This window comes from Sus scrofa, chromosome 9, assembly GCF_054392235.1.
Source record: "Sus scrofa isolate SSC_HxYL_T2T_F1_AM1 chromosome 9, Sscrofa_HxYL_maternal_Yorkshire_Landrace_v2.0, whole genome shotgun sequence".
NCBI lineage: Eukaryota > Metazoa > Chordata > Mammalia > Artiodactyla > Suidae > Sus > Sus scrofa.
The window spans coordinates 123,508,549-123,533,164 of NC_139391.1; the positions used below are offsets into that span (position 1 = coordinate 123,508,549).

At 44.9% G+C, this 24,616-nt stretch overlaps 1 protein-coding gene across 8 annotated transcripts in view; it reads right to left on the reverse strand.

The window, feature by feature from the left end:
* The window catches only part of ASTN1 (astrotactin 1), a 319,448-nt gene that overhangs the window by 57,929 nt on the left and 236,903 nt on the right, over positions 1 to 24,616 (reverse strand). For all 8 annotated transcript variants that reach the window (XM_084977659.1, XM_084977661.1, XM_021063683.2 and 5 more), the window contains one exon: positions 22,614 to 22,802. In XM_084977659.1, coding sequence (XP_084833785.1) covers positions 22,614 to 22,802 — 189 coding nt within the window. The remainder of the gene's footprint in view (positions 1 to 22,613; positions 22,803 to 24,616) is intronic.

The following is a 24,616-nucleotide window of genomic DNA, read 5'->3' on the forward strand; positions in this document are numbered from 1 at the left end:
AAATGAGGCTCAGGAAGCCAGTCCAGACCTCTGACAGCACGGGGCTACCTGCCTGAGATGGCAGGAGGGAACAGAGACAGAGTATGTCTGACTCACTGGCTTCGGTAGTAGAGCCACAAAGTCCCCAAGAGGGGGGACTTAGTTTGTGACAACATGCTTCTGTGTACAGGTTTGATGCATGACATCAATCAAAAGCTGTGGCTGACTTGCCCCGCACTGGTCTCTCAGGCATCTGTGCTGTAGAAGGCACATTTGTTCAGGGTGACATGACCTCAATGGTCCCAAGGGGTCCCTCAAGGCTGCAACCAATATCTCTGGGACTTAGGGATACTGGGCGGGGTGGGGGGAATGGGTAGAAAAGATGCTGTTGACCAAACTGACTTAACTACTTCAAATAAAAATGCTACATCAGTGGAATAAGATTAAATTTTGATCTCCCAAACCAACTTTTCTAGTTACAAAATACCTCTCCCTGAAATATAACGCTATTTGGATGGTACTTTGATGGGGTGGATGGTGTAGGGACCTCCATTCCACATCCTGAATAACTAGGTACAATACTTAGGTGTTAGTACTAAGAAGTGCTAGGATTTTTCGATTCTTTTTTATTTTCACAGAAAAGAGAAAAAGCAAATCCCTCCTAGGTATTAGCAAGATCCCAGAAGTATCCTTCCCTTGTATCACTCTGGAATCAAAAACCCACTGGGAAATACAGAAAATAAGCCACTTCAGATATATTAAGTAATGAATTCTATCTGTTTCTAAAGCTTGCAACTGGAGGATCTTGTATTTAATTTTCATTCCTATGGTAACAAGTCTACTGCAGGACAATTCAGATATTGTCTCCACTCTAGTCTAGCATCAAACAAATAAAGCCATAAAATGAAACAAATGTCTGTCGCATGTGCATGGACACACACACACAGGCACACACACACACACGCACACATACACACACCCCTAACAAAATACGACCTCTCTCTCTCAATGCCAGGAACTTAAATGGTGTCAAGAAAGCTGAGAGAATAGGACCTTTTAAAATAGTAGATAAGAAAATTCGTCTTTAATTTTTACAAATTCTTGAGACACATCTAATTTTGTACTTTCAGAAACAGTAGGAATTGAATATTGTCAATAAGTAACTAGTGTTGAGATTTTGTGTGTATAGTGGTAAGTTCTCATTTCAAGGTTATTACTATGGTTCATTTATTTTTTTTGAGTGCCAATTCTTTTAGACCCTTCTTGTGCTTTTGTCTTCAGCCTCCCAGGACTTCCTTTCCATCAAAAAGTTGGTTGACATCAGGCAAAAGTCAGAAGACCCAAACAGGAACTCAATTCAATTTGATAAAGCAAATACTAAGTTATTGAATGTCTATTTACAAGGTATTGTGCAGGTCTTCTGAATATATCAGAATGAATTACATGTAATCCCTACAATCAAAGGATGTATTACCTTATAGAGGAGATAAGACAGACACACAAAATTTAAGAGCCATTTTTTTTAAAGGATCAAATAAGAGCTAGATGATATCAGGATGGTTAGATCAGGGGAGGCTTCCCTGAGCAGGGAGCTGTTGGGCTTGGCCTTGTGGGATGACAGCACCCTTAATAACAAGAGCGACTGGGAGTTCCCATTGTGGCTCAGTGGATTAAAGTCCTGACTAGTATCCATGAGGATGTGGATTCGATCCCTGGCCTCTCTCAGTGGGTTGAGGATCCAGTATTGCCACAAGCTGTGCCATAGGTTGCAGATGAGGCTCGGATCTGGTGTTGCTGTGCTGTGGCTGCAGCTGGCAGCTAGAGCTCTGATTCGACCTCTAACCTGGGAGCTTCCATATGCTTCAGGTGTGGCCCTAAAAAGACAAAACAAACAAACAAAAACAAAAAAAACAACAAAAACAAACAAGCAAAAAACAAAAGCTACCAATGATGATAGAAATTGGCAAATTTTTTCTGTAAAGGGCCAGCAGTAAGTCTTTTAGTCTTTGCAGGTTGCTCAACTACCTCACTTTGTAAGGGGGAAAGCAGCCATGGACAACTTGTAAAGAAATGGGCATGGTCATGGCTCTGTTCCAACAAAACATTACTTATGGAATTTAAATTTTATATTAATTTTCATGTCATAAAAGCTTATTTTTTACTATTATTTTCCATTCATTTAAAGAAGAAGAAGCCATTCTTAGCTTGTGGGCCATCCAATCACAGGTAGCAGGCCAGATTTGTCTATAGGTCATATTCTCTATGGAGTTCTCGTTAGAAACACAAAGCCTTGTTGTACTTGACCCCTGATCTATGGAGTTCTTGTTATAAACATAAAGCTTTGTTATACTTGATCTCACTGGATCCTCACACCTTGTTCTGTGAGGTAGATGTTACTATTTCCATTTTCCATCAGCTAGAGTGAAGCTCAGAGAACAAAGGTCATACAGATTTCAAAGATCTTGCTTTTAACCACCAGGCCATGCTGTCCCCCAGTTATGGGAAGGAACTCGTGGGAATGGTGAGATGAATAGGTTTTCTTTGACCAGAGGCATTTAAATATCTAAAAAGACTTTTCACAAAGAATGTGAGGTGCATTATCATGGCTTGCTCATAGTGATGTCATTTTAAAGCTCTGTTATCCCCACGCTCTCTCTTTTCACAAGGCATACAGGGCATAGGTATGTTTCATAACATCTCCTTTCCAGAATATAATATTTGAAGAAAAAAAGAACAGCCTTCAGCATTTGTTCCAATCTCCCCATTCCCACCCCCACCATGGTTGCCTGGAGCCACACGTGGAAGATCTTGGTTGGCCTTGTAGGTCATGAGAGTGCGTCCTACCACAGTCTGTAGAGTTGTTCACAAATGTAGGATCACATTGAGTTGTCAGCTGCCAGAGATGATACTCACAGGTTCATTAGTCAGTCAGCATACATCTATTAAAGACTTGTTACATGCCCAGGATTGTGCCCTGTTACGTGCTAGGTACTGTGGGGAGCTCTAAAGTAGGAGACCGACCTCAAAGAATATGCAGTCTATTTGGGATATCAAGATAACATCATCATCATCATAGCAGCTACTCTTTATTAGACATCTTACTGCCCTCTAAACACTTTGCAGGTATTCCATCGAGCAAAATGCATGCGAATCTAGACTTTGTAGGGCATGCCTTATTTAAAAAGAGTATTGCAAGACATAGGGGGAGACTACAGCAATAATAGGGGGAGACCATTACAATTGTGGAGATTGCTCTGATAAGGTCTGCAAGCATCTCAAGAGTTAGAAAAAAAGAGTTTTTCTTTGACAGTAAGAAGTAAGCAAAGTTAGAAAGAACCATATGTGGGCCAGCCTACTCTCGGAAGAGGCTGTATATTGGCTCAGGCTGAAGGTGGAAGCCTGGGGGAAGTTCAGGAGTGTGGAGGAAAGAGAGAGGTTTGACTGAAGTCTGACTAATAAGTTCTGACTGATGTTCTGACTGATCAGTGGGGACAAGACAATCTTTTTTTGTGTGTGTCTTTTTAGGGCCGCATTTAAGGCATACGGAAGTTGCCAGACTAGGGGTCAAATCGGAGCTGCAGCTGCAGGCCTACTCCACAGCCACAGCAACGCCAGATCCAAGCCTCGTCTGTGACCTACACCACAGCTCATGGCAATGCCGGATCCTTAACCCACTGAGCAAGGCCAGGGATTGAACCCGCATCTTCATGGATACTCGTGAGATTTGTTTCCACAGAGTCACAATGGGAACTCCAAGTTAATCATTTATAATGCAGAGGATGGAAACTTTGAGGGGCTGTCTCATCATTGATAAATAAGGGGGCCATCTGTGAGTCTTTTAAGTCTCATGGGGAAGGATGGTTCTTTGCAGTAGGCCGTTTTGGAGAACATGAGGGGATGACTGGATTTTTTTCATCTTCAGTAAGATTTAACACAGATGTCACTTCTCCATGTTGACCTTAGTGGTTGGTGCTGAAATTATCCATATTTTAAAAGTGACAAAACTGAGCAACAGAGAGGTTAATTACTTTGCCTCACTGCACAGAGTTTTCACTCCAAAAGGTCTGTCTGACTCCAGGGTATCCAACCAGTCTTCCATTATGTGGCTGAGACTGGAAGTGTCACAGGAATTGGGAGAAGAGAGGCTCTCTGTGAGGCTGGAGAATCTCAGAAAGCTTCCTGGAAGAATATGTTTTGAAGGATGGGCAGGAGCTGACCAGGGGGTTAAGGCCAGTATGGATTATCAGGGTAGGGGCAATAAGGTCAAAAAATAGAAGTTAAGGTCGCCATGGAGGTCCTCAAAGAGTTTAAGTCCATGATAAAGAGGTTTTAACTGGAGAATAAAGAGCATTAAAGTTACACGGATAGAGTAGGGCCATACTGAATGGGCCCTTGAAGACGCAGACCAGGGGTCTTAAGCTTGAAGCAACAGTTAGGAGCCGGCCTTTGCCAGAGCTCCATAGGAAATAGCACAGAGGATGAAAATGGCCAAGGAAGATGAGTTAGGCAGTGAAACGTAGACTGACTTAGACTGAATGAACATTTTGAATGAATGAGAAACTGGAGGCGAAAACCACTAGCCAGGGGCTGTGGTAACAATGCAGGCTTGGCTGTCTGGGGGTCAGACTGAGGTGACAGCCAGGGGCAAATAGCCAGGGGCAAACAGGGGGGAGTGTTTCAGAAGAAACAAGAGGATCTGGTGTCAGCTCTGGAGAGGGGAGTTTAAAGGGAAACCTTTTACCTTATTAGAAGCAGCATAACTAAAGACTCAGAATTTTTCTAAGTAGATTTCATAGAACCTCTGTTTTTAGGATCTGGTAATAGCATTACTCAAAGAGACAAACACAAAGATTTTCAAACTCTAATGTGAGGCGAGAGCAACTTAAATGAAAGTTAAGCAGGTTTTTGGTGAATTTTCAAAAAGCCTTTAAAATTCTCATATGTTTCATAAATCTCCAAGAAGGAAATACAGCATACAGTGTTGTCAAAAATAATTTTTTTTTTTTTAGGGCTGCATCTATGGCATATGGAGGTTCCCAGGCTAGGGGTCGAACCAGAGCTGTAGCTGCCAGCCTACACCACAGCCATAGCAACGTGGGATCTGAGCTGATTCTGCAATCTACACCACAGCTCAGGGCAATGCCAGATCCTTAACCCACTGAGTGAGGCCAGGGATTGAACCTGCATCTTCATGAATACTGGTCAGGTTCATTAACTGCTAAGCCACTATGGAAACTCCCCGTGAAAAAACAATTTGAACACAGAATTCACGTCTTGCAGAAAACCTAGTGTGTTACAAAGCACATTTTGGAAAATACGCTAATAGGTATGTTATTGAGGACCTACTATGGGCCAGAGGTTCTGACAACCTTAAGACTCTTGGTCCTGACAGTCCTTTGCAATATTCACATTGTTTGGTTTTGCAGATGAGGATTCGTTTTAAAGCCACCCAGTCTCAGACTCCCCAGTCCTCCTCCTCCCTCTGCATCCTGCTTCTTTCCACATCATAGATACACAAGGTCTTCAGACTCAGACGTCCCCAGCTTTTTCAAGAACACCCAATTATTGTATGTTGCTGAGTTGTTTTCAACAATTTCTGAAGTCCTGGCCTAGGATGCAGGATTTCATGCATCAAGGGCCTGCTGATACCAACTACCAATCTGTTGGCATTCACCTGCTGTTATACACAGGTTCTGGCGGTACCGTTCAGATTTTTAGATGACTCCTCTCCCTTTGTTCCCCAGAACCTGACATCTATAAACATGACAACACAGGCAGGAAAAGGGCGCAAGGAGCAATCTCCAGCTTCTTAATGCGGGCGGGTGGGCGTGATGTGGAGAGGGAGGGCACAGATGAGGTCCTGACGTTTCACACAGCCCTGGAATTGACATGTACCACACTAGTGCTCCCTGTCGCTGCCATCACAGACTGCTTGGTGTTAAATTTAGAATAAAAACCAATTAAAAGATAACAAGGAGACATATACTCGGAATGGCAAGAACCTGAGTGTTTACAGAAATATGACCTCTCTCTGCTGTGAGGGAAGCATCAGTGTGTTTTACAAACTTGAATTTTCCCCGCCCAACCCATTCTCCATCTTTTGTCCGTGGCCCTAGTCCATTTCCACCCAAATGGCTTTCAGTGCAAAACTGCAATGATTTTTGCTATAATGGATGGAGCAACTTGTATCTGAAGCCCAGAGATCAGGAAGGTTGATCACTATTGAGACTTTCCTCCTGCCCTCGGCCAGGTGACTGAGTCTGGGTGGAGTTCAAGGAAGTGTCAGCATCATGCCTTGAGGTGGGTTCAAGGTGCTTCCACTTGAGTTTCCTGCCATAGCAGAAGCTTTTAGTGAGATAAGGACACAGGTGAGCAGGAAGGTGTCCCATTCCACCTCTGCATCTCAACAGGATTGCCTGCAGTTCAGGAGCCCCTAAAAAGGGAGATATGGCTGGGCTGCACACCCCAGAAGGGTGTGTTTGCTGCCTTCGGTTTCCGTCGCCGTGTCAGCATCCAGAGGCAGATTGTACTCCCATATAAAGCAGACATTCTGCTACTCAGCAATCCATGTCAGCTCAGCTTAATGTCTGGGCTGAAGAGTTTTCAATTTTTGCTGTTCCGCAACGGGGAAAATAATCACAGGAGCCATAGCTTTCCCATTTATGGGAACTTAGGAAATTTCCAAGGCTAGGCCATGGCTAACCACATCCTCACCCTCAGCATCCAAAGAGTCACCTGTTAGCGACGTTTCCAAAATTACTGTCATATCCATCCTACACTCGACACATCTTCCCCGAGTCCAGACCCTCAGCAGCTGCCATCTGGTCTACTCTATAATTGTCCTAACTGGTCATCCTATCCCTAGTTTTCACATCTCCCAGTCATCTGTACTCTCACCAGATGTACGCTTCTAAAGTATAATAGGAACATATCCTTTCTCTGCTGAACTCTTTAATAACTCCCAAACCACAGGAGAAGTAGGCCCTTCTAACCACTTTATGTTAGAACCAGGAGCACAGGACTTAGACAGCAGGCCCTGCACACCTGCCCCCCAGCTCCCTGGCATGTGCTAGGGTGCCATGTTTTCTTAATGCTCACGTTTCTGTGCCCTGCCTTTTCCTATTTAGAATACCCTTTCCCCAGAGGTTTCCCATCAATGTCCACTCACCCCTCATCTCTGTCCTGGCAGCACTTCCTCCAGGAAGGTTTTCTCCATCCTGCCCCAGGTGGGCTAGGAGGCCCTCTTCCGTGCTGAATATTCTCAGCTCTCTTATGGTCCTTATCACACTATACTGCAATTTCTGGTTTACCGGACACTCTCCCACATATTTTATGACCAGCTTGAGGGCAGCCTGGATCTTGTGCATCAGCATATTTCAGATACTTAGCATAGGACCTGGCATTCAATATTCTTTTCGCAACAGGTATTTAGCGAGTGTTCAACTTGTGGAATGGAACTCTCTCCCCAGGGGTGAGATAGCAAGGTAAGAACTGGGCAGAGTAAGGATTTTATTTTGTTTGCTACTATTTTAATAATGCTTGGTAATAATAAAACTGTTGAGAATGGACCATCTCAGGTCGGATCTAGCAGCCTTATGGGAGGAGATGCTTATCCTGGGTCAGCATTGTGGGACGATCTGAAATTCAAAGAGATTTACCCCAGCAGTGGAACAGGCATCCTGAACCCTCCTGGTTTTTAGCACATGGGGAAAGCGGTGCACAGACCTGCGAGACAAGGATGGTGAGTGAACAAGCCTGGGCTCTGCTTCTGGTTCTGCCGCTCTCGGATGACCACAGACTAGTGTATTCACACTTTGGCCCTGGCTCCTTCCCTTTGAATTAGGGGTACAGGACTACCAGCAGGAGGAGCAGGGGTACCCTCCTGCGAGGGCACATGGTCTGTGGGCAGACATCCCGCGTGGGGAATGGCTCTGCCGCTCAGCATCCCGAGGATCTGAGACAACACACTGATACCCCAAGGGACAGAGCCCTGCTGGCCAAGTGCCTTTCATGGCTTCACAATTCAAAGTGAGACCTGGTGACGGAGCACAGCTCACCAAGGACACTTCCGTAGACAAGGTCACAACATGTAACCCACCCCCTCATTTCACAGGCCGGAAAGAAGTAGGAGATACCAATAGAAGTAGGAGATACCGGAAAGAAGTGGAAAATACCAATAATTGGAAGTTCCTGCACACACATCACTATTACAACTATTTACCAGGGCCTTTGCAGTTATGCTATTTTATGGATCTCCAAAGGAACACTGCTCCAAGGGAACACGGCTCCAAGGCAATGATGTTGACCTACAAATCTCACTGCCCTGCTCAGCAGGACCAGCCAGCTGCCCACTGTCTTCCTCACCACCGGCTTCCCCTGATTCTCCCAGCTCCTGGCTCCTCCATTGCGGAACTACCCTCCACCCCCCGCTGCCTTTTTTTACTCAGCCTCTAACTATGGAAGCAACCCAAGGCTTGGGCCTGGGCCTGCTTCTCATCTTCCTCCCTGGGTGAGCATGTCCAGGATGCTGGTTGAACCCTGCAAGCTCAGATTTGCATCTCCAGCACCGACTTCTCCTCTGAGCACCAGACCTGCACATCTAACTGCCTCCTTTACTCTCCACTGGGACATCTCCATGGAAACTCAAAGTCAGCAAGTCTGCATGAAGCTCTTTATTCCCCACCCTCTCCCAACCTGTTCCATCCCATGGTGTTCCCTCCCATCCCCAGTCTGTAAATGGCACACCCGCATGATCAGTTGCTCAAGCAAATATCCAGGAATTATCTTAACTCTTCTTCCTCTGTTTCTCCCTCTCCCAGACCCACCCTGTCTTCAAGTTTCTCTATACTATAAGCAAATCCTGCTCTGTTCTTTCCACTACAAGGTTCCTGGTTTAGGTCTCTAACTGGTATCCCTGTGTCCATTCTGGCCTCCTTGGAAGCTATTCTCCATCCAGTGCAGAGGAATTCCGACACATAAGTGTGACTTGGGCACCTGCTTCTGTGACTCTGCACGGCCATCCCTGCCCTTTGCAGCCTCCAGCCAGGCCGTGGTTTCCTCACTCCCTTGATGCGACCCCTGTAAGCTTCCCCACCTCAGGGTTTGGCACTGGCCATTCCCCTTTCTGGGGTGCCTTTCCTCCAGCTCATCCTCCACCTCTCGACGTGAACACCACTCACACCCTCCCGGATGACCCTGTCGAAAGTGGACACAGCCTCTGCTGCCCTCTGTCACAGCCCCCTCTTCATTACCCTCACAGCCCATCAAAGCTGCTAATATTTTATTGATTCTTTACTTGTGTATATTCTGTCTCATCCATGTCTTCTCCACGAGAGCAGGAATCATGTTCCTTCTGCAGTGCTGTGTCCAACGCCTACGCAAAGCAGAACCTCAGCAGATATTCAATGAATGATGAAGTAACTTTGAAAAAGGCTGATTGAATTAGAACAGAGATTTTCTTTGGTTTTGGTTTGCTTTTATGTTTTTCTGCAGACCATTAATGATCCTGACCAGCCCAAAGCATGCAGGATGGATGCCTCATCTATACAGGGCCCAGCACGTTAATTACCGTTGAAGGGCGATCCTGTGGATATTTTGAAGAAATAACACTTCTTTCTACCCAGCCCTGGAAAGGAATGCAGCAACCATGACAGCCTGGGGGCTGGTGTCTCCTGATTATCCGCATCCATATTACTGGGATCAATATTGAACATTAAAGCACTGCAAGCAGAATCTAAGGCAACGGCTGTGGGAAGCTGCAAAGAAGTAGGCAGAGTCCCTGCTCTCTGAAGGAGAAGGCAAAACAGACCAAATAAAAATACATAAAGCCATAAATGCCCCCAACACATCAATATATATAGAACCAATTACCAGGGTGATCGACTGCACTTGTAATAAATTGGCAGGGGGACCACAGCAGACGACGCGGGCAATGGGGGCATGTGCAAAGAGTGACTTTAGAAGCCGCCTCTGTGGAATCAACCTGACTAAAGAAAAACCCCAGGGAAACAAAGAAAATGTCAGGGGAGTCCAGGCTGTTGGTTTACCCGATTAGGCTGTTTTTCCCCTGTCACTGGCACTCCCATTTCACCTACAAAGCACACATTTTAACTGGCAGATTTATTAAAAAAAATTGAGCTGAAGAAACATTTCTTTCTCCCTTTGTTTTGTTTTTGTTTTTTGTTTTTTTTTTTAAACAGCAAAAGAAAAATATTTTAAAGTTTTTTGAACCTGCTTGATTTTTGCAACTGCTCTAAACTGAGGGCTTCTGTGATGTTCCATTCTAACTACAGGGAAGGAACCCTGTCCTCTGCCAGACTTAACCTGGCACATGGGCCCTGGGGGGTTCTGACTTAGCCAAGCTGTCTGTTCCTTTCTCATCACCTTGAGCTTTAACGGGAGATGGGTGTGACCACTTCCTGGAGCCCCAGGGCATGAACTCTGTTTAGGCAGATGCTGTTCCCCTCTCTGGCCCCAGTGGGCAATCACCAGAGTATAAGTGTCTATAAATGGTCCTTCACAAAGCAGCAGGGTGGTGGTGTGGGCATTAAAAGTGTCCCATGAATGGCCCAACCTGGCCCAGCAGTGCCCCTCCCCAGGGACTGTGGGTATTGCAAGGGGTCTTTCACCTAAAGCTCTCCACGCGGGCCCCTTTACTTCCCCTCTTCGGAGTCACAGACTCCCCTTGCGTCAGCCACCTTCAGTGGGGCACTTGGGCGACGGAGAGAACGTGCACCCGCCTCCCCTGAGAAACTTCCCAAGGAATGGGATGAACTCTCCGGGTGGAAGGTATGTTCTGGACCTTTGCTTGCAACGGCTTCCTTTTGCCTCTTTTGTGGGTCCCCTGAGGGTACAACTGTGCTGTCCCATAGATACGGACCAGCCAGTTGCAAGGAGAGAGGAGGCCAGGCAAGGCTGGCAGAGGAAAGAGTGGCACCTTCCCTCTTGAACCCCACAGTGGGTCAGGAACCTTCTTTTCCTACCCACTGTATTCCTGCTGCCTAGCACGGCGCCTGATCTACAGGGGACACTCGGAGCTCATTTCTGAATGAAAACCTAAACATCATCCCCTGGCAGAGGCACTCACAGCCTCCCCTCACGGTGCTGATATTGAGGCTTACATCTCCCTGATTCTGCTGGCAGCAGCAGATCAGCAATAAAAGTCAAAGTGCACTCGGGAATTTTTTAGAGGGACGTTGATGTGATGGGAAAACCACCTTCCCCTCATCAGTAATGGAGTTCTTCCTTATGTGTTTTTAATTTTTCCTTTTAGTTTATATCTTTTAATAATTGCTCCAACTTCTGAAGAGTTCCACGAGATTCAGGGAGACTGTCTGACAAGAGAGGCACTCAAAGCAGAAATGAATCAGAAATGACAAAAAAAAAAAAAAAAAAAGGAGTTCCCATCGTGGCTCAGTGGTTAACGAAACCGATTAGGAACCATGAGGTTGTGGGTTCCATCCCTGGCCTTGCTCAGTGGGTTAAGGATCCCGCGTTGCTGTGGCTCTGGCATAGGCCGGTGGCTGCAGCTCCGATGAGACCCCTAGTCTGGGAATCTCCATATGCCACGGGAGTAGTCCAAGAAATTGCAAAAAGACAAAAAAAAAAAAAACAGTGGCCAAACAGATAAGCTTAGATGAAAGGGGTCTGTTCATTTGTTGACTTAAGTTGCAATAGTTTTACATCTTGTGTTTCAGTTGACACAAGCTGCATGTTACACCTAACACGTAGTCCCTTTCACTCCCTCCCTCCCTACAAAGAAAACTTTCCTGCTGGCTTTGTTTACAAATAGCACTTGTAGGAGTTCCTGTTGTGGCTCAGCAGGTTAAGAACTCGACAGAGTGTTCATGAGGATGTGCATTAGATTCCTGGCCTCACTCACTGGTTAAGGATCTGGTGTTGCCACAAGCTGCAGTGTAGATCCAGATGATGCTCGGATCTGGTGTGGCTGTGGCTGTGGTGTAGGCCGGCAGCTGCAGCTCCAATTTGACCCCTAGCCTGGAACTTCCATATGCTGTGGATGAAGCCCTAAAAAGAATAAATAGATAATAAATAAATAAATAAAAACAGAAATTATAGGAAAGGTGATAAAAGAAAGCCTACTGTTGCTGCTACAACATTAACTGGTAGCCAGAAACTTGAAACAACCATCACCATTTGGAGGTTCACACAAGATTCACCCCAGTTCCTAGTATTTAACCCTACTCCTATCTTGTGCTGATGACTTAGTTTTAAAGTCTAGCCTATTCTTCTAATGTCAAATCCCAGGACATGACATAATTCCAGGGTTGTGGGGGGCGGGGGGGGGATGGATAATGTCCCCCACACAAAACGAACCTGGAGGTAGGGAAGAGGGATGATGGGGGGTGGGCTGGTCCTGGGGGTTGGGGGGGTGTTTGAGGAGATGCTGTCTTAGATAATATGCTGCTATTTCCATTAGAAGAGGAAAAGAGGAGAAAAGAGGACAGCATTTGCTCATTTATTCATTCAGCCGACACTTACTGCCTGCCTGGTGCTATGCCTGGCGTCATGCATTGCAGGAGAGGAGGCAGGAGTGGGGAGTGACCTCAGAGGTTCATTAGATGTAGCCCCCACCTTTCAGACACTCTTGACCCCCTCACACCTCCGAGAATACAGGGTGTTCCTCTAAAGCAGATTATTAATGGACAATAGGAACTGAGAGGAGCCGAACAGAAACACCAAACTACACATCAGTTATCTCTCAAGCCTGACATCTACTCATGTTGGAATCTGCGTTGTTACCAGGGCCAGGGTCCCATCTCTGGGGCACAAGAATGCAAGAAGAATCAGTGTCCCCATCTGTATGCAGGTGGTAGAACCAGGAAAAAAAAAAAAAGCGAAGGCTTTGAATCACAGGTAAAAGGGAAGGCTGATATAGCTGGACACTTTCATGAATTTTCTCCCCCTTTGGAGAACACACCTGATAGCTCCTTTGCATTTAAAAAGCAGTAACACCCACTCTGCTTATCAAAAAAGCCTCCCTGGGGATTCCCCTCCAAGGAGAACACATTTTTTTTTTTTTTTTTGTCTTAGGGCTACACCCAAGGCATTTGGAGGTTCCCAGGCTAGGGGCTGAATCAGAGCTGTAGCTGAATCAGAGGTGTAGCCACCAGCCTACATCACAGCCACAGCAACACCAGATCTGAGCTCATGGCAACGCTGGATCCTTAACCCACTGAGCAAGGCCAGGGATCGAACCGAGTCCTCATGGATAGTCGGGTTTGTTCACTGCTAAGCCACAATGGGAACTCCAAAGACAGCACATTCTTATAGCTCTACCTCCTACCCCCACCAAAAAAGTCCCTGTCATATGGGTGGTATTATTTCCTGGGCTTTTCTCAGCAAAAGAGCTACAATGGGATGACAGAATATAGCTGCCCAAAGAGGTGATTCTGGTCTTGGTTTCTGGAACGAAGTTTACCCTCTGGTCACTAGCCAGGTTAGTAAGTGACTTGTGACTTCTGAAATACACATCAGTGTTTCTGGAAGAACAAATTTATCCAAGTTTATTGCTATTTTCTTGACATTTCGATCAGTTGCTATTTTGTTCAAAAATAGTGAATTGAACTGCAAATTTCATTAAAATAATGCCAGTACTGCTGATGATAATAGTACAGTGATAATGGGTCACAATGTACTGAACAGCTATGGGATGCTAAACATTATGTTGCATAAGCAGTTATTATATTCTATCTTTACACAATCCCTTACTTGTAACTTAAGTATCAATAGCCCTGTTTTACAGACATGGAAACGGGGGCTCATGACCATAGGTAAACGTCTCAAAGGCTACAGCTAGTAAAAATTTTGATGTCCCAGCACTCTTTCCCTCAACCTGCCATATTAAGAGTAGGATGGACAATGTAGACATGTCACCACTTAAGACACAAAGCACCCTCCCGAAAGACGTGGAAACCCCAAATGATGTGGAAATCCCAAATGTTGTCAAGTTCAGATTTGCAGACTATCCCATCACATCACCATTTGTCTTGTAATTTTTTCAAAAACTTTGTGTGTGTGTGTGTGCACGCGTGCCGAGATAACCTATTAGTTGTGGAATGGAGACCAATTCCCTCACTTAAGATGAAGATAAAAGTCCTGATAGATAGTATAGGTACTGTATTTTTCTTTTTTGCCACGACATGCAACAGCTTGACGTGGGTTCTCAGTTCCCCAGACTGGGGACTGAACTTGGGCAGTGGCAGTGAAAGCATTGAGTCCCAACCACTAGACCACCAGGGAACTCCTGGTATTGTACTCTTAAACCTGTAGCCAGATGCTTATTTCTCTTGCGTCTACATCACTACGGCCAGCCAGCCTGAGCACTGATCTACATGTTAGATAGAAGAGGACAGCTAAACAAATTGCTCTCAGTTTAGCCTACTGAGTCTAGGAAACGGCACAAGTTTGACCAGAAGTTGAGTTTCTTCTCTTCATATTCCATCAGAGAATACAAGCCTCTCTCTTCTCCAGACATATTGGTTATCCGCCTGATATTTACCAAATAGCTTCTTCTATATCTCCCACATAATGCTAGAAGCTATGCAAACACAAAAAATTAGGAAGACTTTGCGTATGCTATTTCCTCTGTCCCCAGATCTTTGCCTGGCCAGCTCTATCTCACTGCCAGGTCTCAGCTCAAATTCACCCCCTCATCACCATCACTGAGGCCTCCTCTGTACCCACTCTCTTAATTAGCATCCTCTGGCCCACCCCCTACTCACCCACTATTACATCCCCTGATTCTAGTTTCATAGAATCTATCACTACCTAGAATTAAGGCTTTCATTGATTTGTCACATGTCACGTTCTTTCTTTCTTCACTAAGATACAAGCTCCTCAGAAGCAGGAGGCTTTTCTGTGTCATATGCCCAGCGCCTGGACCAAGGTTTAGATATGGAAGGGACTGAATAAATGAATGAGTGAGCACACTCTCAGGAAGCAATCAAGTTGTGAAGGCAAAGCCTACCTATTTGGAGTAGAGAATAATCCAGAAAGCTACATCATGGACCACAACATTGTATATTATGGACAATCTGTCACTACTGTCCGGCCCGTCATTATACGAAAGGAGTTTGACATCATCACCAGAACTGTCCCATCAACTAAAATACTAGCCAGGTCACAACAGGAAATGCTAATAATCTGTGGGTTTTAGAGGGAAAAAACGTGAGGGCCTCTTGAACACTATTTTTCAAAATATAAGACCTGACGTATTAAGACAAGGACAGTGTTGTCTACAGTACAAAGTTGTTTTAAAAACACAAAACAGCTTATTACTTCTTTTTTTTTTTTTTTTTTTTGTCTTTTTGCTATTTCTTGGGCCGCTCCCGTGGCATATGGAGATTCCTAGGCTAGGGGTCTAATCGGAGCCGTAGCCACCAGCCTACACCAGAGCCACAGCAACACGGGATCCGAGCCGCGTCTGCAACCTGCACCACAGCTCACGGCAACGCCGGATCGTTAACCCACTAAGCAAGGGCAGGGACCGAACCCGCAACCTCATGGTTCCTAGTCGGATTCGTTAACCACTGTGCCACGACGAGAACTCCGCTTATTACTTCTAATCCTGATTGTTGGCCTGTTTCCAATTCCTTTCAGTGCCTCAGGGCTTAAGGCTGTTCAACTGTGCACACAAGTCTAATGATCAATGACTTAATCAGACAAAACTGGTCCAAAGTGAAAACCACTCAGGCTTGTCCTCCTGCAAGGCTGTGATAGACTGTCCTCTGTGGAGATGACACTGGGGCCTACCCTTGGAGGCCACCATGTCATGGCCCCGTGCTGAGGTTCCTGCACTGGACAGGATGAACGGGGGGGTAAGGAACCCACTCCCTGCTGGTCTTTGAAGAGTGAATCCAGCTTTGCTCTTCAGAAAGTGGCCCTCCCACTAGCAGCTTTGGTGTCATCCAAGACCTGTTAGACATGCAGAATCTCAGGCCCCACCCAGACTTACTGAATCAGAATTGCTATTTCAACAAGACCCCAGAAGAGACACATCATGCATATTACATTTTGAGAAGCACTGCTCTATAGAAAACAAAAACTCCTCCAGAAACTGCGTCGTCATCATTGATCGCCATCAAGGAAAAAAAGAAAAACTCGCAATCATCAAAAATCCAGAAAACTCAAGGTAAAAGGCAGAGGCTCCATCACGAAGTCTAACCAGGGCTGACATGTGGCCCTGAGTATTCCCTGCAGACCAGTGACCTGGCTTCAGTTCCGTCTTGATCCCACTGCCATCTGTAGTGTGTCTCAGCAGGCGAAGACAGACTTATCTGGGCTCTGCCACTTACCACTTAGGTGACCACATGCAAGGTATTTAAGTTCTCTGAGCTTTATTTTCTTACCTATAAATGAACAATGTAAGACTTAAGTGATACATATGTTTGAGGATTAAATGAGAAAAGTTATGTAACATGCTCTTTGGTAATATTATTCGTAGTAACTTCTTCTTTCCACCTACAGATCCAGTTTACTCCGGACTGTGCATCAAGAGTCTTGGGACTTGAGGGCTCCAATTAAATCCTCTCACATATGCTTAGAAAAGCTTCAATCCTCTTGGAAGCCTCTGTTTATGATACAACCCGGCTCAGCGGAGCAGCACCTTCATCAGGCCTGTGTGCCTGGAAATGCCATAGAACAGCTGTCTCCTCTAAACACCCTCTCCGCTCACTACAGGGTTTTGCATGTACCGGGCCCTCAGCAAACGTTTGTTGAATGAATTAATTAATCACTGAAAGAAAATAGCTGTATGCCGTAATCGCTTTGCCACTTGACTGCTAACTTTGTCACTGTAAATGTGCATGAAAAGAGCCTTTGCAGCTGGTTGGCACCCCAGGGTTGTAAAACATAAAACGTTATACAAACTTACGTTATTATTCTTTACTGGATTTCTCTGCTGTGCCTTTAACTTAACAGGTTTTTGTGTCATGTACCACAGTGATGCAGGTTAGGCTATGAACTACACCAGCACCAAGTACACCAGACTGGGTCTCTGCTGACAGCACTCACAGGCCAGATCAGAGGGTGACTGCTGACTCAGCTATTGTTTTTTGCTCAGCTGCGGAAGAAAGCTGTTCACTATCCTGGGGAGATGAACCAACTGAATTTGTCTTGGGCCCTATCCGCCCAAAACATAATTCGTGCAAAGTGGAAAACATGGCATCCTATGTGGTAGAAACACAATGCCACACAGATGGTTTACTTCTTTCTTTGAATTTAATCTAACTTTAGATTTCTCACAGCTAGAAGGTCCCCTTAGGAGAAAAACTCTCAGCTTGTGTCTTGGAAGAAGAGAAGGCTATTCTTCTTAGCTTTCCCTGTGGAAAGGAAGCAAATGGCTGGAAACCAGACAACCAACCAACCGCTCCCCCAAACCCCAGTTGATTATGGACTTGAAGGTGCCATGGAAGGAAGGGCTTGCTTATTGCTTACTGCCAACTGTCAATGCAGATAACCCCACAGATACACCACAAAAGCAATGGCAAGGAAAAGCTATGGCCAAGCTCAGATCTCACACAGCAATGAAAGGGATAATGGAAAAGAAAAGGAAGAAAGACTTGAGGAAATCCACTCTTGAATGGAGAAAGAAAGAAAGAAAGAGGAGTTCCCATCATGGCACAGCGGGAATGAATCCAACTAGGAACCATGAAGTTGCGGGTTCGATCCCTGGCCTTGCTCAGTGGGTTAAGGATCAGGCATTGCTGTGAACTATGGTGTAGGTCGCACACATGGCTTGGATCTGGCGTTGTTGTGGCTCTGGTGTAGGCCGGCAGCAACAGCTCCAATTAGACCCCTAGCCTGGGAACCTCCATATGCCACAGGTGCGGCCCTGAGAAGACAAAAGAGAAAAAAAAAAAAAAGAAAAGAAAAGAAGGAAGAAATGGAGGGAAGGAGTGAGGGAGGGAGGAAGGAAATGCACTGTGCTTAATGCATCAGGTGGAGGATTAAAATTAAGCCCTTGGAAGTTCTTATTTGAAAAAGGTTCAATTTTTTGGCCACTTCTCTGGAATCTACAGAGCTATAGCTCTTTTTACTAGTTTCTTCTGAAGTAAGAAAAAAATAAAGGATTTTTTTTCTTCCACAAGCAGTAGATGTTAACTATAATCAGGCACTATGTTAGGGATGAGGACTCAAAGAGTAATAAGAAGTGGTCCAGAGTTCCCATTGTGGTATCCACGAAGACTTGGGTTCGATCCCTGGCCCCACTCAGTGGGTTAAGGATCTGGCATTGCCATGAGCTGCTGTGAAGGTTGCATATATGGCTTGGACCTGGTGTTGCTGTGGCTGTGGCACAGGCCAGCAGCAGCAGCAGCTCCAATTTGACCTCTAGCCTGGGAACTTCCATTTGCTACAGGTGTGGCCATAAGAAGAAAATTAGAAAGAGAAATGGTCCTATTGGTTTGCACCTGCTCCCAGGTTTCTACCCAAAGTTCAGCTCTTTGGAGACAGAATTATGTGTTTCTTTTTTTTTTTTTTTTTCTTCATTTAATTTTGTAAGTCTTCACTCAAGCAGACACAAACTTTTCAGAATATATTTTTCAATGTGCTAAAAAAATTTTGTTGTAAAAGTGGCACATGTTTATTGTGGGAAAAGCAACAGAGAAGTTTATAGCATAAAAATAAACATCCTTACACTATATCCCCAATCTTGGAGCAAATAGATAATTTGTGTGTGTGTGGGGGGGTATGCATATGTTTCAGTTGAGATTACCATACACGTTTCTCTCTCTACACACACACACATATATATCAAAACACACACACACACATACATATATAGTGAGAAGCTAAAGGTTATATACATTTTATATGTGTGTGTGTGTGTGTGTGTATGGATATATTTATACGTAACATTTTAAAAACAGACCCTAATATATCTACTTTTCTGCAGTTTGCTTTGTTCACTTCCAAAGGGCTAGGAAGAGAATATCTTGGGGTGGACAGAGAGTAAACTGGTAGTCATGATTGCCTGGCTGCCTCTGGGGAGTGGAGCTAGATTACTGGGAAATGAGAGTGGGAGGAAGATTTATTTTTCACTTTATTCTCTTTTATACATTTTGCATTTTTTAAATAAATAAATGCTTTAAATTACAAAGAGAAGGGAAATATGGTAAATGCTGTCAAGCCTATCACCATGGGAGAGAGTCATTCAGGGAAATGACCACACAGGGAAATGTGAAGGGAGCTGCCAAAGGATACATGCAAGGAGCTATGAATGCATGAGACAGGAAGCAAAGAACTGTGGCTCAAGCATCACGGAAGGCTGGGTGGAAGTGGCGACATCTGAGCTGGCTGCTGCAGAGGAGGAAGGAGTCGGGGGAATGGAGGTGGAGAAAGGACAAGTCTAGACAGACTCAGAAGTGTAGAAAGGCTTGATGCCCTCTTCCAAACGAGTAGGAACCTTGATCCTGGACCCAGATTGGGGCTTGACACGGGGATGGGGTATCATTTATTTGCATTTGACAATTTATAGAGCTGAAGGGAGGCAATTAAGAGACACAAGCAAGGAATAGAAATCACAGCCAGGAAGACTAATTTGCTGATCCTAAGGGTCTGGGAAAACAGGAAGATCCATCCAGAAATCAGGCAACTAAACAGATACCAGGAAAAACAGAGAGTTCCAAGAGCATGGCAAGGGTGGGACCCAAGAGAAAATTTCTGAGTGAGACAGAGTAGTTGTGGAGATGTCATAGTACATATCTACGGCCTCAGATTGGGACAAGAAGGAGTCTCTGAGGTTTTAAATTGTCTGGTACCAAATGCAAGGGTTTTGGATTCATAGCAAGCAGGCTTGTACCGTCAGAGTGGAGGAATGCTCAGGATAGGGAATGGTCAGTGATGCAGCGGCCGGAGAGGCTGCTCTCTACTGAGGTTGGAAAATTTCAATTCAGATAGTCTTTATTTCCTCTGTAAAAAATGATAGGCTAGTCTCAGACCATGAGAAATGGAAGTATATTATTCATGGGCTTCAGGCAGACTTATTTGAAGACAGATGCTCCTAAATATTGGTCTGACCAAACCACACAGTGGTTGTGTGGCAAATAAGTGCCTGTTGAAGGAAAGGCTGATGCCTGAAGATCTGTTAAAAAAAATTATCCATCTCTGAGTTCTCATCCGGTCAGACTAAAGCATTTTGCACATCTATGAGAAAAGGTGGGAAGTCCCTACCTCAAAAGGGTTCTTACCACTGTTCCTACTGCTACCACCAATGCAAGCACTAATGGCAGCAGCAACAACAATGAACACTTGCTGAGGAATTGTCATGTGCTTGGCTCTTCACTGGACCCTGGGAATTTAAAGTTGAATAAGGCATGGAACCCACCCATGAGAAGTTGTGTAGTGATTTGTAGAAAGAGGAGAATCTTAACTTAAATGCCTACCTGAGAAAGCTTCTCACAAAGCTTCTCATATAAAGAGAGACTCCTAGGATCCACAAACTATCAGGGCTGGAAGGAACCACAGAGGGGCTTCACATGGGAGGCAAGAGAGTTAACTGACTAAACAAAAGTCACCTGACTGATTCTAGAGTTTCAACCCTTCCATCCTGTGATCTTTCCATTTCATTTTACCCCTGATAAACCTCCTTTCCTATTCAATCCATAAGCAACTTTATGTATTTGATCATAGGTACAAAAGCAAAGAACAGAAAACCCCTTTGCACTGGAAGGTTTTTTAAGTTAGAGCAGGAACGAACCTATAATCAAAAGACTGAAGTCCAAAAAGGTGTCTTTTATGTCATGATAGGTATAGCCCTCTCAGAACACTTGTCACCTCTAGTGTATAAAATTAACTCTGGAACAATCCTCTCAGAGTGTAGAAAAGCAGAAGAAAAGCTTCTTTTGTCTTTTGCACTTATAATTCCTAATCAGTAGTATGCTTCATGCTTTTGGAATAAAAAGAAATTAGTGCCTAGGGAGAAGAAAAATATTTAAGGTAAGAATTAGATCCAACGACAAGAAAGAGAAACTCTATGACATAGAGATAAGACTCAGGAGTCAGTGTTGCGGGGGAGGGGGGGCTATGTGGACAATTGTGAGAGATCAAAATAGACATACTAAAACGTTTTAGTATCTTTTAATACCAACAACAAGCAAGGGGGGATATACATATTTATGGGAACTAAATCCAACAGTTGGACTGTGACAAAACTAGCTCCTGTGAGCAAGAATGGCTTGAGATCAAGAGAGATAGGACATAGTGCCAAGGCCACGGACAAATTTCCCTCCTGGGCTTAGTATTTAACCTTAAGGATACCACAGTGCTCAGGAGAGATGCAAGGCGTAGAACCAGGAGTTCTGAGAAAGGTCACACTCTCGTCTCCCAGCAGCCCCAGAGCCTGGCAATACTTGAACCACTGGCAAGCAGAAACAGAGGAGAGTTTAGCCCTTAGGTTCCATCACTAGGCTCTGGCATGGGAACACAAGAAAGCTTTGCCAGCAAGATCCAGTTTTTATCTAAATATGGTTACATTATACTCCTTTCTTGGCAAATTGGAATCAGAACAATTTTAAGATGCTGAAATTTGAAGGGATGCAAGAACCCTGCGGTTGTACCTTTGAGCTGAGAAGAATCAGAGATCAGCGGGGAAAGCATGCAGCCCAGGTATAAGCCTCATGCTTCTTTTGGAAGAAAATGTCCATCCAGAAGTGGGGCTCTCATGCCTCGACTACCTCTTGAGCAAGACAAAATAGAAACCCTGTCTGGGGCTCAGAGAACCAAGAGCATCTCAACCATGAGAGCACATATTTTCCCCCCAAGGCAGCACTGCTAATGGCAGAGGGTCCCAAGTCTCAGAGGGACCCTTGCTCATTAAATCTTAGGATGACCTACTTTTGAGTTTTCATTGCGCTAATTTCATCACTTGCCCTTTAGCAACTCACACATCCATAATTTGGCCTCATCAGAATGCCATGAGGATAGGCTCAGGAGAAGAAATTCCATGAATGGCAATTCTAAATCCCTCTTGTTGATCAGAATACAAATTTACCAGCCAGCACTTCTATACCAGAAGGTGAATTCAAAGGGTTTGAGAAATTCCAATTTCTTATACTTACTTGGACAGAATACTAACTTGCCATCAAACAGGGGACAAAAATTTGTGAGGCTGTTCCCCAGGGCTATAGAAACACCTGGGGCAGTGGAGATGTCCTTATAGCACAAAGCAGCAGGGAAAATGCTCATAAACACAAGGCAGGATGGAGTGAGAAGGGGTTTAGTATGCAGTCACTGGAAGGGGCTGCCAGCCAGCAGAGGATGGGATTGTTGGAGGCAGGACGCGGTGAGGGGAGAGGGCAGCACTGTCCTTTTCTCCCCCACAGGCTAACACTTTGCCCTTGCCAGGGAAGCAGGATGCATGGTGGCTGCTAAAAGCCTTAGAGGACTCTCTCTATGATTACTCACACCATGACCATACGGTTTTGTCTCCCTCTTGCATCCGAAGTTTCCCCAAATATCCCCATTTTGAGATTTGGTTTTAGCAATTTAAAGGATGGGCAAGAGCGCCAAGGCAACATCTGAATGAGCCTTTCCCCTATGTGGTCCTAAGGATCGCTCCCGGGCAGCCAGGACCTGTGTGGGGAGTAGAACTTGCTGATGAGCGTGTCACTCACCTTTGCTGATGTCTTCATATTCCAGCCAGAGTCGCCGCTGGACCTGCTTGTTTGGGTACCAAATGGAGCAGGATTCCTCAAAGCCGTAGATAGCTTCTTGGATGTAATGGTTGCCAAACTGGTCCAACAAGGCTACAAAATCCCCTCGAGATGTAGCCCCATCCAGGGAGTGGAGAGCATTGCTGAGGGCTATGGAGAAAGGGCACCCAAGCACAGGAGTGAGGGCTTACACCATGGGTATCTGGATTCCCAGGCTATTCAGCCTCAAAAACGCAAGTGCCATGGGGCCCAGAGGATGCTGGAGAGCTGGCTGGAGCTACCAGCTGACCATGTCCAGGTATCTAAATCAGACATTTCAGCTCCTAAAGGAATCTCTTTAAACCCATTGGTTATGTTGCTAACTTCGTGCAAATTAAGCAGAACATTGTCAGCTCTCCACTACTCCCCCTGCTTAAGTCAATTTTTTTTTTTTTTCAAATCACAAGTCATGACATTAAATCAATTTAGTGAGCTCAAATAATAGCATTTAAATATGAAAGAGAATGGCATTGTCTAAAATAGAAACATAAATACCAGCAGAGAACATTTCACAGCGTTAAGATGAAGTATCGCTTCGTGACACCCCTGTTGTGTGGATGTGGGAGTGTGCGTGTGTCCAAGGTCACAGTGTAAAATGTATTCTTACTGTGGGGAGTGACCAAAAAAGTTTGCAAGATGTTGCCTTCATGCAGAGAAACTGGCAATGCGAAGACAATGGAAGAAGAAATGTAGGGAAAGTCATTATATTATATTTATTTAAGAAAGTCGGAAGACTGGGAAATGGCAAATGGAGGCCAGAACCTGTTCTCCCCTTTGCCCGCCTCCCCAGACAAATCTCCTTGGATTTGCTTTCCCTGTTTAAGAGAACTGTACGTGTTGGAAAGATAGCCTGACAAAATTTCCAAATCTAATACCTTTTGTACCTGGCCAAGCTTGGACAGCCTTCCTTTTGACACACCTACGTCCTATCGGGGCAAGGCAGAGCCTGGCCCAGGTTCGAGGTCACACCATCCATGATGCCATGTGTGGCTTTGAAAGGCATGTGGCAACAGAGATATCTGACTGTTAACCTCTGATACCCAGGACACCTGTGCTGTGGGCAAAGTGAGTACGTGAACAGGGTTGGGTCTCTACTGTCCTATTCTTCTAGAATCAAGAGAGCTTAGTTCGTTCCAGGTCTGTGCTGCACCAGCCGCGTTGACCTCAGTCGTATCCACATCCCAACCCCTTTTTGCAAAGAACTCTTCTGGGATAAAAAAAAATAAAATTTCTGAGTCCCTTTGTGTACTCTGGAGATGTTGCATCTTCTTAATGCATTTTATTTCTCTACATGTGAAACTTTACCTTTCTGCATCTTGCGTCTCTTTCTAACTCCGTACCTGTCCCCTGCCCTCCCATCTCGCTTGTTGGCCCTAAGGCTTAGCTGCCCTGATGCTCACCCTGAGACCCCTCTCCTTGTCTTGTCATCCTGTGCTAACAAGAGCATCTGGCTCTAGTGACCCTTTCATTCAACACAGTGAAGCCAGACGCTGGAGCATAAACTCCAGGTCTGGAACATTCTCTAAGTAGCCCCACAGGAAAGAGCGGAGGAATGCTCCTGAGGTCCATGGGGATGAGATGGAACAGAGACGCAAACCTATGTTAAAGCCATTCTGCAGAATTTTCTCTTTGGTAAACTGAACACTAGAGTTGCTCAACTTCCAGGAAAACCTTGTTTCAAGGCATTTACCACTAAGATTTGAAGAACATTTGTAAAAGGAGACTCACTGTTCTGTTTTGGAGCAATTTATCCTAAGTCGCTTTGTGGCTTTATTTATCCTAAGTAAATAAATTACTCGTTAATTTACTAGATACATAGTAGATATGTGAATATATCGATACAACAGATACAGATAAATCTGTATCTGTCTGTCTGTCTATCTATCTGCCATCTGTTTTGTTTACCTGCTGTTTAGAACCATATC